Source organism: Pagrus major, chromosome 21 (genome assembly GCF_040436345.1).
Source record: "Pagrus major chromosome 21, Pma_NU_1.0".
In the NCBI taxonomy this organism is placed as follows: Eukaryota; Metazoa; Chordata; class Actinopteri; order Spariformes; family Sparidae; genus Pagrus; species Pagrus major.
The window spans coordinates 25,684,574-25,707,810 of NC_133235.1; the positions used below are offsets into that span (position 1 = coordinate 25,684,574).

The 23,237-nt window shown below is 42.3% G+C and overlaps 2 protein-coding genes across 11 annotated transcripts; both read left to right on the forward strand.

Annotated features, from left to right (window-relative positions):
- The first annotated feature begins 70 nt into the window (after positions 1-70).
- Positions 71-17,665, forward strand: LOC141016541 (transcriptional repressor p66-alpha-like). Of its 10 annotated transcripts, none has more exons than XM_073490960.1 (11): positions 71-174; positions 10,320-10,834; positions 12,823-12,952; positions 13,215-13,343; positions 13,450-13,527; positions 13,631-13,750; positions 14,065-14,235; positions 14,506-14,767; positions 15,193-15,593; positions 15,681-15,939; positions 16,398-17,665. In XM_073490960.1, the coding sequence occupies exons 2-11, from the start codon at positions 10,323-10,325 to the stop codon at positions 16,535-16,537; spliced, it is 2,202 nt and encodes a 733-aa protein (XP_073347061.1). In that variant the 5' UTR covers positions 71-174; positions 10,320-10,322; the 3' UTR covers positions 16,538-17,665. The 10 variants fall into 10 exon arrangements, with proteins under 10 accessions (XP_073347061.1, XP_073347065.1, XP_073347059.1 ...); XM_073490964.1 differs by having other exon boundaries at positions 85-174; positions 12,820-12,952; positions 15,681-15,804; XM_073490958.1 differs by having other exon boundaries at positions 85-174; positions 12,820-12,952; positions 14,044-14,235; positions 16,398-16,622.
- Positions 17,666-19,162: 1,497 nt separating this feature from the next.
- Positions 19,163-22,705, forward strand: ndufa13 (NADH:ubiquinone oxidoreductase subunit A13). The gene is made up of 5 exons (XM_073492057.1): positions 19,163-19,291; positions 21,725-21,803; positions 21,916-21,987; positions 22,098-22,167; positions 22,477-22,705. The coding sequence occupies exons 1-5, from the start codon at positions 19,198-19,200 to the stop codon at positions 22,594-22,596; spliced, it is 435 nt and encodes a 144-aa protein (XP_073348158.1). The 5' UTR covers positions 19,163-19,197; the 3' UTR covers positions 22,597-22,705.
- Positions 22,706-23,237: the final 532 nt, after the last annotated feature.

Here is a 23,237-nt window from a genome sequence, read left to right on the forward strand (position 1 = left end):
CATGTGTGTTGAGGCGCATTATTTGGCAACAGACGCGGCAGCGGGGAGGGCCGAAAAAAAAAAAAAGAGGATATCCCCTGGATTTCTAAAAAAGCAACGATTTATCGAGGTTAACTGCAGATTAAACATCCCCTGGGTCGACCATCGGCGAAGGACGGGCAACAAAGCGACCGAGTAAGTTGACTGAGGTGAAGCCGAAGTTTTTTTTGGGTTTTTTTTTTTTTTTTTAGAAAAGCGGACCGAGGGGAGCTCTTTTATTCGGAGTCGTCGAGAGGAGCCAGGGTTTTTTTTTTCTTTTCCTCCACCTATCTGTGACGATAAAGGAGCTGATGGGCTGTTGAAAAGTAACACTTCTCCGCAGAGCCAAAGGTTGAGCACCGGGGAGGAGAGAGAGCCAGAGGAGGGGAGGAAAAGGGGCTGGTGGTGGGAGGTGGGGGAGGCTCAGTCAGCCGAAAAAAATATTTTATTTCACGTTTTTCTTGCGTGTGCCAGCCGGTAACCGCGACCCGGTAATGTGCGGGGAGAAGCCGTGAAGCGAAGGTAAGGATTATACCGCTCCGTCTCCGGCGGCTCTCCGGCGGCGAGCTGCCCGTCCGTGGGCCGGTCGATGAAATCTATGACTCGGGTTGTTCACTCGGGAGGGGGACGGCAGGTAAACAGTCCCGGTACTTTTTCTTTCTTTTTTAAAAAAAGGTGAAAGTTTGTGTCCCCCCCCTCCTCCCCTTTTTTTGTGTGTGTGTGTTGTTGTTGGTAGCTGCTGGTTGTCCCGCATCGGGTTGAAGCCAGGTCAGCGACCGGGCTCGGTTCTGGTCCCCCCCTCTCTCCTCCACCACCTCTCCTCCTCGCTCCTGTGGGTCATGAAGATGAGTCCGGCTGGAGGACTTTTTCTTTTTTTTGTTGTTTTTTGTTGTTTTTTTTGTGTTACTACTTTGACTACCAATGGCTGAAGTGGGTTTAAACCCTCCGGAGCTAAAGTGGCTCCGTGTTGTTGTTTTGTGCGATGTTAGCTAATGTTAGCTCGCTAACTAACAACACGCTCACCTCGTCTCGAGGCGGTGTCAATAATAATAATAATAATAACACAAAAAGCCGGCTAGCTGCACATGTAGTGTGGGCCGGGTTTGGCTCGGTAAAGGGCCGGGTGTGCTTCGGATGGCGTACTGGGTGGTGTAACGTTAATGGTGGACGTCGCTGCCCGCTTTAAGCCCCCCTTGGCACCAGAGTCGGTTCTGCTATCTGGTAGCTAATCTTCCTACTTCTCTCTGTGACAACCGTAGTCTTCCTCCTCTTAAAGCTGAACACACACACACACACACACTCTGACACACACCCAGACAGCCACACGTACACACACACACACATTCACAGCTACACGAGTTAGCAGCGCTTTCGGAACCAGGACTCTGGTGGATCTGGACCGCGTTGATGTTTTCTGTTGTCTTGCTCATCTGGACACACTCAGAGGGATTTAAAGCCCTTTTTTGTTTTAAATATTTAATGATCAGATGTGAAGGAGGGTTGTTTATGGTGTGCAGACAGAAGCACATGCAGCATTTTGCATCTGTTGAAGGCACAGGCAGCTGCTGTGAACTTTATATTGTGAGAGTTTTAAAGATCAATTATACTTATGATGATTTTTTTTTAATTATGATTTCATAAGGTCCTATTACATCATGTCTTTTCTGTTATTAGAGACTTAAATCAACTTTTTGTTATTGTTATTTGTTGTTTTTGTTATGGCTGCAACTAACCATTATTTTTCATTAATCGGCTGATTTTCTTTTCTGGATTAATCGTTTGGTTTGTAAATTGATAGCACTTTTGTGACGTCTTTGTGTGTCTTTGTCCAGTCAAAGCAGTAGAAACTCACTGCTTCCCAGAAAACCAGTGTCGCCAGTGTGACGTCAATCAGTCGTCAGCTGTCATCTTTGCCACGCCTCCATAACAACACATATCAAAGTGATTTGCATCTCTCTTTTTTTTGTTATCTCTCTTTTCTTTGTTTGTTCGACCATGACCGTTAACAGTAACGTTAACCGTTTACTCCCAACGCTAGCAGAGACCAGGACAAACAAAACTGTTATGTCGCGTGCGAACCACCTACTGTGTCTGGTCGACAAACCACTGCTGGGTGAACCCGTCACTACCTGTGCGCCGCTTGTGATGAGACCTGTGCACTGTAAAGACATTTAAGCGAGTAGTGTGTGTGTGTGCATGCCAGGGCTGTTTTGGTCGCACTAAAATCTTTCCGGTGTGACTAGAAATTGTCATTGGTTGCACTGCGCTGGTGTGCGCGTAATCGCAATCCCTATTTAAATGAAGAAAAACATTTATCGACAAGAAATGTTAAGAAATTCAAATAAGGTTTTGTTGTGCCGGTGCACCTAAATTAAAAAGTTAGGCGCACCAGTATAAGTAGTTAGTCAGGAGGCCTGCATGTAGACGGGATGGTATGGTGGTTAAGTGATCTGCTGTTTGGAGACTTTATTGCCTCTTTGTGGACATCTAGAACGAACACTCAGTTGTTTGTGTGAACAAAGGCTTTGTAATGTGTTATTTACATGTTAACAATCTGTTGCATTGTTTAGGAACTGTCGCTGTGAACAAAGTACAGGTTGCCTTTAGTGAAGGGGTTCGTCGCAAAAAAGAGAAGAATGGTTTGCTTTGACACTTGTTATGACAGACGGTGCTGAAGTTGATATACTGATCAGCATGTCCACCCCAGAGTTACTGTACTCATAGTATTAAAGATACGAGACCTGAGGGAGTCAAGAACTGCTTAGAAGTTTTGTTGCCGTCCAGAAAGCACTGTTCCAGTGATCACACACAAGACTGATCCAGAGTAGTTGTGTAATCAGCCACTGTTCTGGAAAGAGTCGTCTGCTGGCCACACTTTAAGCTGCTGCACATGACTGCAGGGGTCACAGGGCAGCTGTTTGGTCAGGGCTTCATGACTTCATCAAGTATATAGGCAGCAGTTTGCTCTCTAATTGCCTTTTTCTGCCTATTTAGTCTCGTCAGTGATGTTAGCTGCTGCAGCCAGCTCTGGCTTGAAGTTATTTACCGTGCCAACTCAGATTCAATCCTTTATTTTGATCAGGCCAGGAAAGGTTTTGCTTCTAGCTGGTGCTTGGAGAACCATCGTTCCTATCACTTGTTATTCTGGCTGATGCACCCAGATAATTGATAAGAATATTTTGCTGGCGCAGCAGTTTTTCCAAGGTAGTGCGGTTGCGTGGTTGCACAGTGTTCTTCTGAAAACCCCCGTGCAGTGTAGAAATATGTTTTCACAGGTTAAAGGTCTGTCAGTGGGTAAATAAAATGCAGAACACGTACAGTATGTGCAGCCAGACATCAGTGATGGCTGAGAGTGACTCTGCCCGCCTGAGTGAAGAGTGATTGAGTGACTGATGGTCGACATGATCCACAAGTGACTAGATGAATATCCGCAGCGTGGCAGAAAACCAGACAGGTGTAGATTCTGGCGAGTGCGGTAGCAACCTGATACCAGATTTAAGTACTTGTTTTCTGCGTTGGTGAAAGCAACACTCACCAAGAGTCAAGTACCTGTACAGATCAATTTGATGATATGGTAGTGATCATTGTGATGTAATTACACTGCAGTGTTGAGTTTAATTACATAAACACTTGAAAAAACACAGACTGTATAATCTTCACTCTCACTGTGAGGTAATTAACCAAATAATGCAATAATGAGATCTAAAGTAATTAGTTTTAGACTTTTTTTGAGCATCAAAAACTAAACAGTAACACTCAAACTATCAACAGTGAAAGAGCTGTTTGTTGAGAAAGCTAACATGTGTATAAGCCGTATTAACTCTGATTAATAGTTATGTCTTAATGATAAGATGACAAAAGTAGTGTTTGTTACAAGACCAGCCAGATGCAAGATCATTGTAAAAATGATGTACTGCAAATAAGCAGCTATGATTATTCTATAGTAATATTTGTCTATATACTTTGGCACCCCATGATAAACCTTATTTAACTGCAAAATGACAGGATCCCGACAGTGTTTCTTACACTGCTGTGTAACATTTAAAGTGATACCTGCACACCAATCACAATACTGTGTTGTAACTTCTAATATCTGGGGTGTAGCTGAAAGAGTTTCAAACAGGGTGACATCCAGACATTAGAGAGAGAGATTCCTTTTTATTATAGGCTGTATGTTTATTCTTTTCACTTCCTCATTATTATATTTAGACTCTGTAAAGTTTGTCTTTTTATATCTCCAAGCTGCCAGCCTTATTTGTTTTTAATTAACGAGAAAATGCAATCAGAGTTAGGCATTATTGTTCGGCTTTAGCTTTTCTTACAAGTATGCTTAAAAGAAAGCTATGTACTAAGACTGGGTGGGTCGGGAATTTAAACAATACTACCACTGTTTACTGTTGTCCTGTACCGTGTCGTCCCACTACTCTATGTACTGTCATCAACGTTTCATTGCTACTGAGACACCAGCGTATGAGCTTTTCGTCATACTGTATACCTGTGCATTGGTACAATGACAATACAGATGAATTGAATTGAACAAAATATAGAATACAGTATTTATGACACAGTCACGATGTTATCAGCTGCATAGGTAGGGCTGGGTATGAAACTTCGACATGTTTACAACACCCACCGAATTGCTTCGATAGTATCGAGTATCGAAAGATGTGTTGTCATTCGATACTAAATTTCGATGTCTAAGGAATTGATCTCATCGCCGTCAGTGAGCCGATAAGCATGCAGCATGCTCGCTGATCCTAGATCTAATAGTGCTGGTGATTGGCTGTCTGGAGTCATGCAGGAAAAAGACCAGGTTAAGCCCAGAGTAGGAGTGTAATGTAATCTTTTGTTGAAACGGATGTTGCGATCAAAAAAAGTATCACTGAGGAACTGGTAGCGAAATCGAGGTATCAGTACTGGTATCTAAATGTTTTTAACGATGCCCAGCCCTGCATAGGCTAATATACAGTGCGTCTGTCATCGTGTTACGACAATTGAAATCAATTTTTTAACAACAGAAGGCAGTAAAGACAATTCACATTCATTCATATGTCCACTAGTGTGCCATTTATACAGAAATATCACCCACGTAGAAAGGCTGAGAAACAGCAAAGACGATGAAACTTTCCCCCTGTCAGAATAGATTTGGTCCAAAGTTTTTTGATACTTTTTAAAACTAATGGACTGATTAAAACGTATTGACCGACTGTCAGCCAAAGACATGTCACCATGACTACCACCAACCACCGTACAATGATGTCTTTACAGTGTCTGTAAATGCTGTTTGAGGATTTCCATCTGATTTGAATATTTATCAGGATAAAATTGTGTGGCGAGATAATTTGGATAATCGCACCATGAAACTTTCATGACCACTCGTGCAGACTGACAAAAATAGTGTAGAATTTAAATGTACAGTGTGTCTCCTTGGTCTGATACGTGGCGGTTTGCTTGCACATTCGTTTGTTTGCCTGATGTGTGAAGTTTCAGTTTAAGTTGCCTTCACAGCGTTTGCCTGTGATGTGGAGTTCTTGGTTGGGCGGGGGCTTGATGGAAATGTTTGTAAAGTGCCGTGGAGATGAAATGTGAAACTTGTCAGCCATTCAGATCCCCCGTTACAAAGATAGGGTCGGTGTCTATGTAAGGCTCGGGGGGGTGGAGGTGGGTGTGTGGGGTGGCACCCTGTGCTAACTTCTTCCTGCAGCATCATTTCACAGCTATATGCATCAGAATTAATTATACCATCTCACACACACACACACACACGCACTCACACACTGTAACATGGCCGACTGTGGAAGCCTGGCGTCTGCTCCAGCACCTGAAGGGTTAAAACTAGCTTCAGCTTCTCTCTCAGTCACACACACACACACACACACACTGACAGAGTCACACACACACACACACATACACACACACACTAGCCAACCGGTTTAAACCGGTTCTCAGGAAAAGTGCTTTGTGTGTCCCACTGAATCCTGGGAAGGGTCATGTCATGTGTATCTCAGTGATGTCAGAGTATTAAAAAAAAAAAAACTTAGTCAGCTCTGTGTTATCAGATGGCTGCTCTGCACGCTGCATCGTCACTGTGTATGTATATTGTGTAGGTACATCATGGATACACTGAGTGTGCGTTATGCTCACCGTCATAACCATTCTGAGAACAGGAAGGGGAGGGGGTGCACGAGTGAGTACAGTGTGTGTCACTGAGAAGTAGTCAGTCTGTAAGGGTTAATTGTAGTTCTTTTCTCAACCCCCCCCCAAAGAAACATAGCTTCCTGTGAGTGCGTCGCTGGGCAGACGGGTGGCCTCGGCAGACTTGGCAGGACCAGGCCTCCGTTCTGAAATGTACATGCATGTCAGGACATAACGGTGCTGCGTTTCTTCCTCTCTTTCGACAGTCTGAGTGTACGTCTCTGAATGTCACTCGTGCTTTCTGTTTGAGATTCTGTGAACTTTGAGCACAGGTCGTCTCCTGTAGCGTGCCACATGTTTACCTTTTATACATTTGATAATAACCAAGGTCATTGAAAAACCTGATTATTCACATCTTCTGTGTACATGGTCAGGACAGTATCCAGGTGTGTTTTCACCTTTTGCTATCTGGCCCACACCATCTCATTTCTGTACTAAGTTACCTCAGCAGCTGAGGATAAAGTCAGTATGTCTCTTGCACGTTCCTCAATTTAGCGCCTCGAGCTACTCACCAGTAGTCAAATGTGTTGATCATCATTTCACAATTTACCATCATGTTTTTGTTTTTCTGAGGAGCGTCTAGGTGACTATAGCTGATGACTCATCTGCCCACAAGACAGAGCACGATCGGGAAACTTTGATGTTTACAAGCCATGGTATCATGAGCCGTTTTTCACGTATGACATGGTTCGGACATTGTCCAGAGTTGCCCTTTTTCACACATGTAGCACACAACAGGAGATTGTCCATGTCAGACGAATTCTCACCTGGAAGTGATTTAGGCAAGAGGTGGCGCCTGGGTTAAGTGTGCAGGAGGAAGACGAGGATTCGTCCGTATAATGACAGTTTTTGCGTTTATCAATACTACTTGTATTTAGACGTATCCACAATATCAACGAAAGAGTGGAAAGCAATATAAAGGCAAGCAAAAAAGAGTACAAAGCAGCTACACTGTGTGAAATGTCATCAATGCACCCACTCTCTCCCTGAGATTTTTCTAGACAATGACATTGTGGTAGGGAGCTGGCAGGGTAAAGTCAATTTAATGTGCCAACTGATTTGGACATTTGTGTCCACACACACAGATCCTCCAGGTAATGTTTAGGCAGTTTTAGTGGGCTTGTGTGAAGGGGGCTATGGCTTCTATCGGAGTACCCCAGCTAGGGACAAGGGTTTACCCACGTTCATGAAAGGATCTGGTATTAACATGCACACCACATCATGAGGAAACTCCAAAAACCTGATGATAACCGAGACAGTAGTGCAAAAGTAAACACACTCAGTGTTGGGGTGGCCAGTCACTCTCTTTACCCTGGATATTTAAGGGTTATGCTACGCTTTGATGATTCGAGAAGCACTCCTGTCGAAGCATTGCTGACCCCTTTTTTATTCTAAGCATTCGTGACCCATTCGATCAGGCACATATTAATAACTATACAGGTGTGAGAACCATACCTTAAGATTAACAGTAAGATTTTAGGGTTGCATTGATAGATTTTTAGTGTACGATAACGTATTACACAGTTATCATAATGACCTTTACAGGCGTGAAAACAAGGGTTTTTTCGGTTGTAGAAATCGCACATCATTTGCTGACAGACAGGAAACTTTGTATGAACTTGAAATACACTCTAATGATACTAATACGGTAGAATTGTCTTTCTTATACTGCGCAGGAAGATGAAGCGTTTTTTATTACACCACATGCTTTGCTTTGAAGCCAAACACACACATTTGTGCTCAATACAGATGTCTATATACACTGATATGGATAGTGCATCACACAGAACAATGTGATAGGCCATTATGAAAACCGTAAAGGTAAACATGTATTGGCTACCATCTCCCTGTCTCCTTCAGAGCAGCCACTGTCAGGGTAATGTGTGTCTGTGTGTACCATGTTACTGATGCACATCTGCGTGTGCGTCGAAGTGCACGTAACCGCTCAGCTGTCTGACAGAACGAGCTGCTGTATCTCTGACTCCGCCACCGCTGGCATGTCAACATCTGGTGGGATTGAGTTTGTAGTACAGGCAGAGGATATCACATGGTAATGGATCTAGTGCTCCTCGGTGCCCGGCTGAAGGAGAGAGAGGTTTTACACAACGTCGAGTCATTGTAATGAATAATAAAATAATTTCACTTACACATAAATTACTAAAATACTTGGATTCATTTGTCGTTGTGAATATTTTAATAGAAATCGTGCTCCAGTTATTTTGTATCGTCACTAAGTCCTTTTTAATTCTAATTCAATCACAATGTTCAGGTCCTCCAGCTCTTAAAAGTCTTCCTGCAGTATTTGTTCTCATTATTCCTCTTTGAAAAGACCTTGTTTTTGCAGTAAAGCGATCCTCAGATTGCTGTTCTTACTGAGCACTCTATTTTTTCAGTTCTTCCTCTTTTGGTTTTTGGTTGAGACAGAAATTTGGATAATTGGGTGTTTCAGTCAACATCTTGGTCATGTGACCTTGCTAATCCACATGTTTTGTCTGGGGGCCATTTTAGATTTTAGTCAGCGTGTGTCCCCTGCAGCTGATTCAAGGTCAGTTAAGTCTACTTAAGCTCCGAATGATAGGACCACAATCACAACCACACTCTCAGTAAAATGGATAACTGAATTTATTGTTGGGTGACAGCTCTGCACTGTGTGTTTGTCACATAATGTCAACATGACAGGAATGAACTATGACATCCAATACGCCTAAAATTGTCTATTATAAACATTGTGCAATGCACCTGAGAAGATCCAAACAGCTACGGTATAATCAACTTTATTTTGAACTTGAGCCACATTTATTCACTGACAATCATTAATCGTCTACACTTTGCCAAAGCCTCCTTGGTTGCTGAGAGCTAAATAAATGGACCTTTGATGATGTGTTGACCGTGTTGCTCATAACTTACCTCTCTGACCACAATAAGTGAACAAACTCATTTAGAACGACCTCTTTTGGACACTTGTTTATAAATGACTGATATTTCACCTGCTTTCATTTATTACTCTTTAGATGTTGCATAGAAAATTATAATGTAACTGAGGCCTTAAAGGGGCCCTGTGGAGTTTTCTGGGGAACGTTTACATCGTTTCTCACCAGAATACATGGTCTGTATCCTTGATGTGTAACGAACATGTCAAGTACATTTCCTTCCTCATAAAATCTTTGAAAAGCCGACATTTCCTGCCACCTGTTGAATTTGTGGAATACCGTAGAGCCTGATCGATATATGGGCGGATATTGGCCCATCAAAGATCGATATCGGCGTATATGTTGTCTGATCTGCACCGATAGAAAAACTTTTTTAAGGGTTATAATCCAGCCTGGGGTAATTTATAATCATTACATTTCCAGTGACTATTGTTTCAGTGTATTGATGTCATTTTAGACAATAAAGTTTATTGGTAACTGTAAAATATCCTGCAACCATCACATATCTGGATCACAAGTTTTTGCAAAAACACATTGTATATTGGCTGATATATTGTTATCTGATTTTATTTAACCCTAATATTGGCATCGGTCCCAAAAATCAAGCATCGGTCAGGCATGGGATAAACAAAACGCCTCTGTAGCTCTACTAAGGAACCTTTAACGCCCTTAAGTGCTTAAACTTCAGGTCCTTCAGGTCTGTGTTTGAACTCACACCCCTGCTCTCAAACAATATGTTATTTTTCACATTGTAGTACATTTTAACATATATCTACAGTGGTTAGCCAACTCTAACTACTTCAACTTACATTCTCACTGCTGTCAAACATCTGATACTGCCAGAACTGATGTGTAGCGCTTCAGTTTAAGCTAAAAATGTCCTTCATTGCCTACAAATCAACTGCTCTTACTGCTTACTTGTCAACTCACGTTTCACACCTGCTATTTTGAGCATAAGGGAACACACTTAGCATTGCCTTCAGAAAACTGTGTTCAAGTTTATAAGACTGATAACCGATAAGTTTTGTCAACTCTAGTTTGGGTTAGATGCTTGGATGTTGTGATGTGAAATATGACATGACTCTGACATGTTATAACGTGTGGGACCTGTAATTTTGACCCTGTCTGAGTTTATAACAAAACAGATAATAGGGTAATGTCTTTGTTTACTTGCAGGGGATGTCTGAGGAGGCTGTCCGCCAGACGCGCAGCCAGAAGAGGGCGCTGGAGAGGGATGCTGCTCCCTCATCTTTAGAACCCTCAAATTCTGACAGTGAAAGCAAAAAGCCTAAATTGGACCCGTCTGAACCCACAACACAGGCACAAACTGAACCAGACCCTGTACTGGCAGAGGACGATCAGAGCCGGACTAGTGATGCATCGGGGCAGGACAAAGATCAGGAGGAGGAGCAGAGTCGGCTGCCGTTACCTTTAGTGTTACCTTTGGCCTCTCGGCCGGTGAAGGATGAGCGGAGACCACAGACGGGCGAACCCGGCTCAGACATTCGGACTGACTGCAATGACAAAGCCAGCAAGGCGAACACAGAGCCAGCCAGGGATACAAGGAGCCGGGTCCGACTGACGGAGGGGAAGGCACCCAGTGGCATGCTGTCGGCGGGCGAGGTCAAGGCCACTATTAAAGTGGAAGTTCAAACGGGAGAGCAGCCTGTGGACATGAGCACCTCCAGAGGGTGAGAAACAGTTTATAGTAAACTCTCCTCAGCCGTGACAACCGGTGAAAAAGCAGGAAACTTTATCTAAACAGAAGTTATCTGCCCTCGTTGGAAGGCTTCTAACTCGCTCATGAGAGTGTACAAAAAGATAAATGACACTTTATCCGAATCGTATAAAACACTAAAAATGTTTAAAGTTACTTTTATGATCTGGATGGTCTTTAAACTTCCTGTGTATGGGGAGAAGGGTGGGGGTGGAGGGGTGTTGTTGTCCTCAGAGGTGAACTTATCTTCAACTTATCTCTCACTCTACCTCCATTTTCCCCCCACTCACCACCTGAACCCTAAAAACTCCCCTCGCACAAAATGAAGCCGTGTGTCACAAACCGGTTTCAGCCGGTCGTTGCCATGGTTTCCACAGTGGAAGGAACGGTGAGGGGAGGGGGGAAGGGTGGGAGGAAAAGTGAGCATGTCACGTGACGGTGACTTTGAGGTCATGTGACTTCTTTGGAAGAGTAGTGATTAATCCACAGGAAGTGATGATGGCGCTAAGCCCTGAGGAGAGACTAATACACACACACACACACACTCACACACACGTAGGCAGGACGGCTAGGAGAGACAGGCCTCACGATGTCATACGTTGACTTTAACGACTTCTTATGCTTTATAGAAACCCATAATCCGTGTAATCACAAGGCCATCCTTGTTTTATTGAGGAACATTACTCGTGCTCTTTAGTTTTTGAGAGCCACTAGTCAAAGAATTTAGGTCATCCGCTCTCACATATAGCCTGCAGTTGAATAGCCGCTTTGCAGGAGAAGCTATATGTGAGTAAATCATGTGAGACGGGAAGTGAGGGTCGATCCACACAGCCTCCAAGAATCCCATACGCTTTAATTGTCTTAGCGTGTTTTGAATGACGTCTGTAGCCCAACGCAGGTCACCCCCGAATGCCTCAGACGCCTATTGTGACCAGCCACAATATCCTGCTTCAACAGGAAATTCGTGCTCTCAAACAGTAGTTGTATTGTGACTTTAAGACCTTTACTGGAGTGCCACCTTGCCCTTCCTTCGCATTCAGAGGAACATAAAGGGTGTGTGTCTGGACTTGTTAGATGACAACCCATGGTTGAGGAGCTTCTCCATGAGTACAGACAGTGTTAATGGTTTAAAACCAAATCTAAATACATGCAACTTTTACAAAATAGCAAATGTGCCAAAAATGTGGAAATGTGCAATGAGGCACTTAAAATTAGGGTTCGCACAAAGTCTTCAAGTTTTCAAGGTTAGGAATATGTTTGAATTATAATATTCTCTTTGAAAAATGCTGGAATTTTCCACATAATCTGGTGTTTCATCTGCACAATCACTCATGTAAACCAAAAATCTTTTTAAAATTTGAATTGAAATGATCCTGTCGTCATATTGTTTATTTTTGTCTCCTGCTGATGAAATTAGCCATCATGAAATCGTCAAAATCTAAACATTCGATTAGGGTTAAAACGTTAAATAAATGAAGTGACAACACATTACATTGATTGCTGTGGACATAGAGGAATTTTGTAAACTTAATTTTTTCAATGTGATGTCAAAGGTTTACAATATTCCGGATATTCTTAGTTTAGGTACCTTGAAAGTGCTTGAAAAGTAGTTTTGTGGACCCTTTATTTGAAGGAATGGTTCTTTCTTTCTTTATTTGTTTATTTCACATCATAAAAAAGAGCTGTAACAAGCTGATCACAAATATTTTTGATACTGTCAGATGCAGAATAAGATGATTTCACAATTTTAAATCCACTTAGGAGGGGAAAAAACAAGAAACCTGGATGTGAAGAATAAAATTGATTTAACAACTTTTTTCCAGTATTGAAAAAAACATAAATTTCTCTTCTTTTACACCCTAACAGTTTATGTGAGTCATTATTTTGACATAACTGATATAATGCTGCTGTGTTTTATAAAATACTGAAACATAAATTTGCTTTATCTCTTATGTTCAGCAGCATAAAAAGAGAGAAGCGCCCTCCGTCCCCTGAAGATGACGATTGCATCATTTTGTCAGACAATGACTCCCCCAGTCCACCAATGAACGGCTTGAGCCACTTTAAGGAGCTGGACACGGACCTGCTCATGGTGAGGCACACCTACACAAAGCTAGAGGTCATGCATTTCATACTACTGTCTGACTGAGATGGATCCTGAGACAAGTTTTGATCATAACAAAGATCGTTAAGGGGTTTTTAGCTTTAGAGGTTTTCAAAATGCGGAAGCATAAAGTTGGTGGACACAAATGAACCATCTGAGGCTCCAACATCAAATGTTTTAGTTCCTGGAAAAGGATTCTGTCTTTGGTAATGCAAGTGGTGTAAGTAATGTTATGATCTGTCGAGTGTAGAAGAGCAGCCCAGCAGAGAGGGAGCGCATCATTAAGCAGCTGAAGGAGGAGCTGAGACTGGAGGAGGCCAAGCTGGTGCTGCTGAAGAAACTCAGACAGAGCCAGATACAGAGGGACACTCTCCAGAAGGTAAACGCTTATTAAACACATCAACGCAGGGGCACTCGAAGAGCGAGCTTCCACTTCAATCATGTTCTTGTTTTGTTTAATCTCTGTCTTTTTTTTTCCTTCTCAGCCCTCAAGTGTGTCCGGTTCCTCTGCGCCGCCTCCTCTCATTCGAGGAACGATTACAAGCAATAAAGGCTCTCAGCAGGTTAATGTTGTGCTATAACACATCCTCTCAGGCAACATATCAGTGTGAACACGCCTTCATACTGTAGTTCATGCTGTTTCTTACGATGTTTTTCTCCCACCAGATTTTGACCGGCAGGAGCTCAGGCACAGTCATCCCTCCGCCGCTGGTGAGAGGAGGGCAGCAGGTGACGTCCAAACACGGCTCACAGATCATCATGCCACCTCTGGTCAGAGGGGCACAGGTGAGTCAAGAGGAAATGTTAACAATAGTGTTAAAACAAATTTTAAAGGACATTTTTAAGCGTCTTTGTAAGAGCAATGATGGCCTGACTTACAACATCTTACTGCTGTTTTTCACTCCTCGAGACAAACTGCAGGGTAATAATTACACTAAATTTAGGACTTATGATCTCTCTTTGCGCCTTTCTCTCTTTGTGTGTGTCCTTGCCTTGGTGCTTTTGATGTCCCTCCCTTGTCCTCCACTACTTTTGTCCGTGATGTCCCTCTGTGTCACCCCTCTCATCGTCCTGGTTAGCCCATCTCTGTATCTCCACAGCAGATCCAGGCTCTCCGCCAGCAGCAGCAGCAGCAGCAGCTGGCTGCCTCTGGAGGTTCAGGACCCCCTCCTCTGCTGTTGGGTCCCCGGACCTCAGCCCCTGCAGGCCAGGGCCAGAGAGGCATGGGCCAGCAGGGCCTCATCAGGATTGGCAGTAGTGCTAGCTCGCTGGTCAGTGTCTCACAGCTGCTTTCAATTTAAATAATAACAATTTAATTAATTTCCACCATCAAGGTTGGATCAGAAATTAAAAAGGGCTCATTTTTATGGTCAGATGCTTTAAATAGGGCTCCAACTGTCTGATCAGAGTTCTTTGATCATTTCACAACTTGCAATTAATCGTGTGACTTCTGTATTGTTCAAACAACTGAAAGACATTCTGATCTCGACTGGATGTTTACACCTGTCTTGTTTCTTTCCTGTCTGTGCTCATTTTCAAAGGGTTCTCCATCCAGTTTGAAGGGCTCTTCCTCAGGAAGCAGCGGCATCTCTGTGGTCGGCGTGAACGACTCTCCAGCCAGCCGCCAAGCTGCAGCTAAACTGGCCCTGCGGAAACAACTGGAGAAAACCCTCCTGGAGATCCCCCCGCCCAAGCCCCCAGCCCCGGAGTTTAACTTCCTGCCCTCTGCCGCCAATAATGAGTTCATCTACCTGGTGGGACTGGAGGAAGTGGTACAGAATCTGCTGGATACCATCCACAGAGGTGTGAAGATTTTTAGTTTTGATGGCTTTTGTTTACATTTTGTAGAGGTAAAATGAATAGTGGACAACAGAGAAGTATAATAATAATAATAATAATAATATTTTTTGTCATTTATTAAGCAAAAATGCCAAACTTTCTCTAGTTTCTGCTTTTTTCCAAACAAACAACGTATCTGTAATTGAAAAAATAATGGTATGATTCATAGATTATGAAAAATAGTTATTAGTTCCAGCCTAAGACATTAGGGTTAAATGTTTCAAATAAGTGTTAGCTATTGCCCATGTATAGTCAGGACGTCCCCACGTAGGATTTGAATATGTTTCAGCTTGCGTCTATTTTTTTTGTGATAACTTCATTGACACCATATGAGCCCCTCTGTCCGTTTTCAATCAATACATCTGGGTTTCCCATCTCTCTCCACCCAGGAAAGACAGGTGTAGCACTGTCCAAGACCACTGCCAAACAGCCCTTCATCTGCACTCAGTGCAACACTGACTTCACCTGCCGCTGGAGGCACGACAAGACAAAAGGCGTCCTCTGTGAACAGTGCATGTCATCCAATCAGAAAAAGGCTTTGAAAGCTGAGCATACCAACAGGCTGAAAGGTGCGTTTGTCAAAGCACTGCAGCAAGAGCAGGAAATAGAGCAGCGTATTTTCCAGCAGACGTCCTCATCGGTCTCCCACGGTAGCTCTTCATCTTCGTCGTTAAAAGCAGAGCAGCTGGTGTCTCAGCAGCTGAAGCAGGCTCATGCCAGAGCCTCCTCCCTCCAGCACCACCACCAGGCCAGCCGAGGAGCCAGCATTCTTCAGCATCACTCCATCAAGGTTGGGATCGTTTTTTCTTTTAATGAGTAACACTTGTGCAGTCAAAGCAGCTGTAACTCAAAACCCCCTCTCTGTGTCTCCCCTCAGAGCTCCCAAGGCCAGCTGTCCCATGGTGTCTCATCTGTGGGGGTGAGGGGCGTCCCCCACTCCTTCTCATCATCCTCCCAGCTGCAGAGTGCGGTGGCGGCCGCGGCTTTGGTCAGCCGGCCAGGTAAGCACGCCCATGTTTCCCACCGCTCTGTGCAGAGTTCAAAGGTGAGCAGCACTGGATACCACGGCGGCAGGAATATCAGCGGAGGTAGTGCCTCAGCCACTGCATGGAAGAAGCAGAGCAACAGCAATACAGGTAGACTCACAGATCTCTGGCGCCCGACATCTGCTCTCTTTCAAATTCCTGTCTGGTCCAAAAGCAATCCTTGAACATCCCAGTGTCGTCCTTTTTCTGGTGTTAAGAAATCTTACACAAAAGTTGCAATCTAGTGTAATCTCACGCACTAGAGGAAAAATGAATTACGGTTAAGAAACAAGCAGGAGGACATGTTTTCGGACAAGGCAATCCCATTCTCCAGTTCTCTCCCTGCCAGTGACCTCAGTCTTCCTCCTTTAGTCCCTCCGTTTGGTGGTTTATCATTTTTTCCTGGGTGCCACTACTTCACCTTAGAGTTGTCATTTTTCCTTTACCTATCTTATGGGGACTGTATATTCAGATCATGCCTTTTCTCTCTTATTCACATAAAAAGTATCAAACCGACAGCATGCAGCTTGCTCCACACCTTGACCCGCTGCTCTGTTGCATGTTCACAGGAGTCACCATGGCCTACGTGAACCCCAGCCTGACAGGTCACAAGACGTCAGCCACCGTCGACGCTCGTCAGAGGGAGTACCTGCTGGACATGATCCCCTCTCGCTCGTCGATCTCCCAGACTGCAAACACATGGAAATAATTTAAACCGTACTATGCTACTCATTGTTAGTTTTTTTGTCCAAGTTCCTCAGCTCCAATATTATGGTCGACAGCAACCCCGGAGGACTGTTAAGCAAATGCAATCTCCTGAAGTGAAGAAACGTTCCTTTCTTACCTTTGTATGATTGTTGTTTTAGTTTTTTCTTATTTTCCGATGTTTATTTTGAGACTCGCCATTCTTTGTAATTGTGCAGAAACCATTTTGATTTAACCGGGGCAAAAAAACAACAACAAATACTTGAAGAGCTTCCCCCCGGGTACTCGTGTCCTCCAGACTGGATGGTTAAATGATGGTGTGATAATGTGTCTGCATTAACTTCTTTCGCAAAAAAAAGTACTCTGTTCTGGGCTCATGAGCCTTTTCTGCCATGATGTGGGTCAAACTGACCAAAACTTCTGACACTTGAATGGTTTTAGTCATACCGAAGTGTTCACATTTCAGCTAAATACACATTTTATTTTAAGCAAAAACAAAATAAGTTGTACAAATATTCAGGACATCCCCAGTGTAGTTTAAGTTTTGAATTTATTTTGTATTTACAGTAAGTTATTTTCTTTTTTTCGACTGATGTTTAAAATCACTCTGTATATTGTGGTTTCCACGAATGAAGAGTTTATTCTAGCTTTGTTTTTCTTTCTTTCCTGTTTAACCGCATGCCTACCTTTAACCCTTCTGTTCATTTTGCACCTTAGCTGAAGAAGCATGGTGTCTTTGCTTAATTCATCTGTAAGTACCATCTGTAATTTGCTTATTTTATATCAATGTCAACATTGTAAGATTAATTTGAGTGTTCTGTCATCGCTGAGAAAATGCAGACTCTGAAGGAGCTGAATTTGCCACACTGGAGCCAGAGGTCTTCTCCGAGTTATTCCACCATAATCCCTGCAACATGCGGCATGTATTTAGCCCCGAATCAGTTCTTGAAGGGAATATCTCCGAGCTACAAGACCCTGGAATTAACAAGACCATCTTTATCTCGTACCCCTCACCATATTGCATAATTCTCTGCTTCCTGATCTTAACTGCATTGTACAAACTTATGTTTAAATCTATTTGGTTTACTTTTTTTCCTAGCTCCTAAAGAAATAATAAAAATATACATTTTAAGCACTTGTCATCATTGATTATGCAACGATAATATAATTGGTATGACTTGAAACAAAAGTTGACATTTTCGGTGCTCTACATATCTCACATGATCAGGAAATGGGTAATAAAATCAATTTCCTGGCGTTCACTATTGCACCCTCAAATTTTAAAACCAGTTACAAGGTCAGGCTTTCAGATCAGTGTCCTTTCAACACTCCTGTGTAGGTCCAAAGTCTAAGTGAGCAAAAAAAGTTACATAACGCCTGATCTTGATACAGTAGCAGTTGCCAAGAGAGATGGAAACAGGACAGACGGGTGGGTAAGATTAAGAAGAATGCTGAAGATTAACATATAGGACAACAAAAATGCCAGAAGGCAAACTGCCATCTGATAATCTCACAGGGAGCCGTGCCCTCTATGTTCAAGTATGGAAGTATGCAGTGCTGGTACATTTACTTAAGTACATTTTCAAGGTACTTGTACTTGAAAACTAGTCCACAAAACATTTCTGGAGCTTCACAGCATAACAGGGTTGCAGCATTCGCATATAAGACTGAAATAGATAGGGACTTGTTCTAAAACGTAAGAAAACAACTGAAAAAAAATATCAAATGTCTTCATAATCTTAACCCAAGTCTCTTGAGGCCCCAGGACCCCAAATGGATTTGAAAAGACATTATTTAAACCCTTGACAGTCGAGCTCTTGTACCTACTTCAGACGAGGTGTGCTAATGCTTTTACCTTGGCAGCTAAAGTGAAGATTTCCACTTTGAAAAGGGTGTAAATAACGTCTTTTCAAATCCATTTGGGATCTGGGGGCTTCTGTAGACATGGGACACGCTGGACGAGCTGTGCAAGCTTCTATGTTTAGTTTTCTGTTGTTTTTTTCTCGTTTAAAAACAAGTCTCCATCTACTTAAGTTGTTTGGAAAAACGCTGCAACTCTGTTTTGCTGTGAGGTTGGAGAAATGTTCTGTGGACTGATACAACTTCACTTGACCACATCAGCCTGAGGTTGAGTAGATAATGACTGAATTTTAATTTTGGGGTGAACACATACTTCTACTACTACTACTTTGATGAGAATATCTGTCACATGAGACAACATTTCTGCTTGTTTATGCAGATCTTAAAGGTGCACTGTGTAGTTTTGGGGAGGAAATTGGAATCAGAAGAGACCAAACAAACTAAATAAACAAACTCTCTTCGTTTACATGACCGAACAAGCTGAATAAACAAACTGACCCTTAAAGAACAACCCAATTTCATACTGTTTTACTTTGTTTATGAATAACCTTATTTTCCTCTGAGAGCAGCTTGTTTATTCAGTTATGGAAAATATAAATATCCCTGAGTTTGTATTATCAACTCATTAATATCGTAAATATTAAAATAAAAAACGACACAATGCTCCTTTAACATTTTAAAAAGTCGAAGCTCTCATCCGGACACTGGGGGGCGGTAGATCCCACCGGAAGCTTATTTCCGCACCACCGAGGAAGCGTGACTGCAGTGACGTCACGGCGTATTGTGGCGGACGGCTGGAGGAAGATGGCGGGGTCCAAGGTGAAGCAGGACATGCCTCCTCCGGGAGGCTACGCTTCGTTTGACTATAAGAGAAATCTACCGAAACGAGGACTCTCCGGTACTTACATCACATACTCAGCTACCGAAATCCGCACAACAAGTTAATAAACACGCGTAGCTAATGTGACAGTTTCCTCTCACTAAACGGCGGCTAGCTAATGCTAACGGGTGACCGTCAGTGGGACACACACAGAAGCTAAATGTGCTGAAATGAAAACGTCGGGAGTTTTCGGTGGCACGTTAATGTGTGGCCTATGTCGTATAGAGGAACGATAACTATGTGTTCAATAAGAGTCACACGAGAAAAGTGTCAATTGTCTAAACATTTGTGTGCAAGTTCTTGTTGACAGAGCTGATAGCTAACGTGCTAACACTGGCAGCTCACCGCAGTCAGTCAAATATACAGTGTCGATTCTGAAAATCCTTGAAAACCCTCACATTTTGGTGTGGTTTCTTCGAGGATTGGATTTTGGGTGAAGTGGTTGAAACTGCTTGAAATGGTACCTTCATTACTTTCAAGGTAAATAGCTTCACATTGGGTCAGCTTGTAGTATGCAGGTATGTATATGTCATCCTGCTGTAGGATGATATAACGACACATCATTTTGGTTGTTTATAGCCAAAAACACGTCTGATTTAAATCATTTTGAAAACAAGCACTGCGTCTAAATATGTAATTTACCACAGCTGCATGGTGCTGCAAAGCCTTCAAATGCTACTTGAAAATACTTAAAGTTAAGTGCTTGAATTTGCCTGATTGTTTTATATCAGTCAGATTATGTGCGTTGCCTGCCACACAACACATCTGAGTGCTCCTCAGTCTGCAAGTCAACATTTAAAAGTGCACTGAAACTGATTTGAAAGAGCATGATTGTATTTGTCCACAAGGGAGGGAGCAACGGTGTAACAGATTATTCTAGCATGCAAAGCAAATGTGTAACTACATGAGAGCCAGTAATCGTGATTCTCACGCTTGTAATTGTCAAGTCTGCTGATGTTCACTTTTGGGAGTGTTATGACAGAGCAAATGATTGATACATCACAAGACAGTCATCTAATTAGATATAATATCTGTCTAACGAATACAAAATACCCATACAAGGCAAAAGTTTAGGAATTATGTATTTATTCACTGCATTTAGGTGTCAGTTTCACAAAAAGTGACATGAACTGAGATGAAACAATGTTTTAAAAGTGCATAGAGTCTAAGCTTTGTGCCTCTTTGTCACATGACTGCAACTCGTCTTCCATCATTCTTCATGTGAAATAGCCATAAACTGACAAAAGGCTAAACTACAAGAAAGAATGGTTGAGGAGTAATAAAGTACTGACTGGTGAGTTAAATTGTTTGGTGAATCTGTTTAGAGCGCCTTGTTTTGATAAAAATATCGATATTTGGTGCCAGTACATCGACAATCATACCGCAAAAGTAAGCAATACCATAATTTTGCTGTATCGCTATTTTGTCCTACCCGTAGATTTGAGAGAGCTCAAACAAATTCTGAACGCTTCCCAACAACAAGGTCATGTCTTTTCAAGCGCCTCTGTGTCGCACTGAACAGCTTGAGTTTGCGGCAGGACTTTGATCATAACAAGCGTGAGAATCCCTTCTGCTGGCTGAATCAATCTGATATGCTCACTTTGTCCTTTCTTCCACAAAAATCTAATTCTGCTCTTATGAAGTCATGCACGCCTGTTCTCAAAAAGTTGACTTGTTTGATTAGCGTTCAGATTGGTTTGGAGTTTTGTCATCAATATACTTCCATACCCCCTGAGTGAAAAATCAAGTAGAGCAAAGTGAAGGTCTGGCGACAGTGTTGTCTTTTAACCACCAGGTGGACCCAAAGACCAGAACTGGTGTGTGTGCGTGTGTGTTATTTAAAAAATCTGATTATGTCAACATGGCTAAAATAACATTCGGTGTGGGTTTCTCATAATGAACGAAGCGCATTCCTGTGTGTGTATGGTGACGAGTCTGTTGCATGAGGCAACAAAAAACAAGCGGCAAATCCTCATCTATAAAAGCCTGTAACCATAGCTGTTGTTGTGCATTACTAGTGTAGTTTAATAAAACTTGGCACCCTAAAGACCCAACAGGTTCTCACTGGCAGTGGTAATTTTTGCGAAGGGTGTGTCGCTCAGATGTACAGATTCCATTTGCTATATATTCATGTCAAACCAGTTTGAACAGTTTCCAGTATCTGGGTGCCTCAGTATGTAGGCCACAGTTCATAAAGACACAGCTGCCATGAATTATCTCATAGACAGGTTACTATGTATTCATTTATTCTATTTTGTAACTTAGTAAGTTCAAGAACTTATTCTTTTTTCCTTTCATTACCTTTGTTGCTTACTTCAACAAATGCACACTGGTTATATAAAAAATGAGGGTAAGGTGTATAGGTTCAAATTAAAACTGAGCTGATGATGTGGTCGGGTTGTAACTCAATAACTCATATAAACTCTCACCAATCAATTCTCTGATCAACAGGATATAGCATGTTCGGTATAGGCATTGGCATCATGATCTTTGGCTACTGGAGGCTTTTCAAGTGGAACAGAGAGAGAAGGTAGGCTGGATCTTCCATTGCTTTGAGTTTAAATGTTAATGACAGTTCAAGTCTGAATTAATATTTTACAATCAGGCTGGAGCTGGTGGTAACGTGTGTTTGTACGTCGCAGGCGCCTGCTGATTGAGGATATGGAGGCCCGGATAGCCCTGATGCCTCTGCTGCAGGCGGAGCAAGACAGAAGGTATGAAAAAAGAAACAAAAACCAAACAGACGAACACGTTTGATTTTTTTTTAATCTGACTGTTACTCTGTCCGGCTAGCTCTTAATGTAAGAGATGAATTTCCCCTCAGGATCTTACGAATGCTGAGGGAAAATCTAGAGGAGGAGGCGATTATCATGAAGGACGTTCCTGGCTGGAAGGTAAAGAAAAGACTGTAACATATGAGAGGTTAACATCATGTACCTGCTCTGATTTTAGCCCATTTGTACAGTAAAAGTGCTAATTAAATTGTAATTGAGTAATTAATTGTTATAAAAGTAATATATTTGAGAGGACCACTAGTAAAGATACTATTTTGTTTAAATCGAAACAATACATGATTCTAGCTGCCACACTTTAAATTAGTTTATATTTTTATTACATTTTTTGAGAGGGCAAAAAGAGTAATAGTCAATAACTTTTATCAGTGTGTCTGTATTAAATAAACTGTTTCTTCAACACTTGTGCAGGTCGGTGAGAGCATGTTCCACACAGACCGCTGGATCTCCCCTATGTCAGAGGAGCTGCTCAATCTCCGGCCCCGTAAGGAGCTTTTACAGAAGCGTTTCGGCTTCTTGTGGTACGTGTAAACACCAACGGAACAAACCACCTTCCACAGCCAGAACCACGTGGACCTGAGCCCTCGCTCAATTCAGCTTGTAAATGTTCAATATTAAAGTTTTTTTTGCCTGTACCTCATTCTGGATTATCTGGTGTCATTGTTTCAATGTGGATCGACAGAAATTTACTTGGTTAATAAAGTTTTAATTTAGTTGTCCAACATTTTATATTATCCTTCTGCTCAACTTCATTTAAGAGGGAAATGTTGTACTTCTGACTTCACTTCATGGAGTTATGTTCTTGACTTTCTTTTTTGGTACACATTGGCATCTAGTGAAGGGCGGTGCATTGTTATTAACCCTTTAATGCACGGTGTCCACTGAGAGGTGGTATCTTTATCTCTTAGACAGCTAAAAAAAATCTACTGTTCATTCTGCCCAATGAGCAGAATATAACCTTCAGCATATAATGTTCACTGGAGTGAACAGATGTATTGTTGGTCATAAAAAGATGGACAAAGACGAATATTCTGGATTCAAATTTTTCTAACATCGTTATATTTGGAGGAAAAAAAAAAGGTTTTTGCCTGTCTGGTTTCCTAAAGGGCTTTTCACACTGCATATTCTTAGCCCAGGGCCATACTTAGCCACTTGTCACACCCAACACTTGT

Bases quoted from the DNA above. Each gene is read 5' to 3' on its own strand.
- LOC141016541 (XM_073490954.1), top strand. From the start codon at position 608: ATGAAATCTATGACTCGGGTTGTTCACTCGGGAGGGGGACGGCAG. The intron at 14,236-14,505 runs GTCAGTGTCTCA...TCATTTTCAAAG, and splicing joins GCAGTAGTGCTAGCTCGCTG to GGTTCTCCATCCAGTTTGAA. The intron at 15,940-16,397 runs GTAGACTCACAG...GCATGTTCACAG, and splicing joins GCAGAGCAACAGCAATACAG to GAGTCACCATGGCCTACGTG.
- ndufa13 (XM_073492057.1), top strand. From the start codon at position 19,198: ATGGCGGGGTCCAAGGTGAAGCAGGACATGCCTCCTCCGGGAGGCTAC. The intron at 19,292-21,724 runs GTACTTACATCA...TCTGATCAACAG, and splicing joins ACCGAAACGAGGACTCTCCG to GATATAGCATGTTCGGTATA. The intron at 21,988-22,097 runs GTATGAAAAAAG...ATTTCCCCTCAG, and splicing joins CAGGCGGAGCAAGACAGAAG to GATCTTACGAATGCTGAGGG.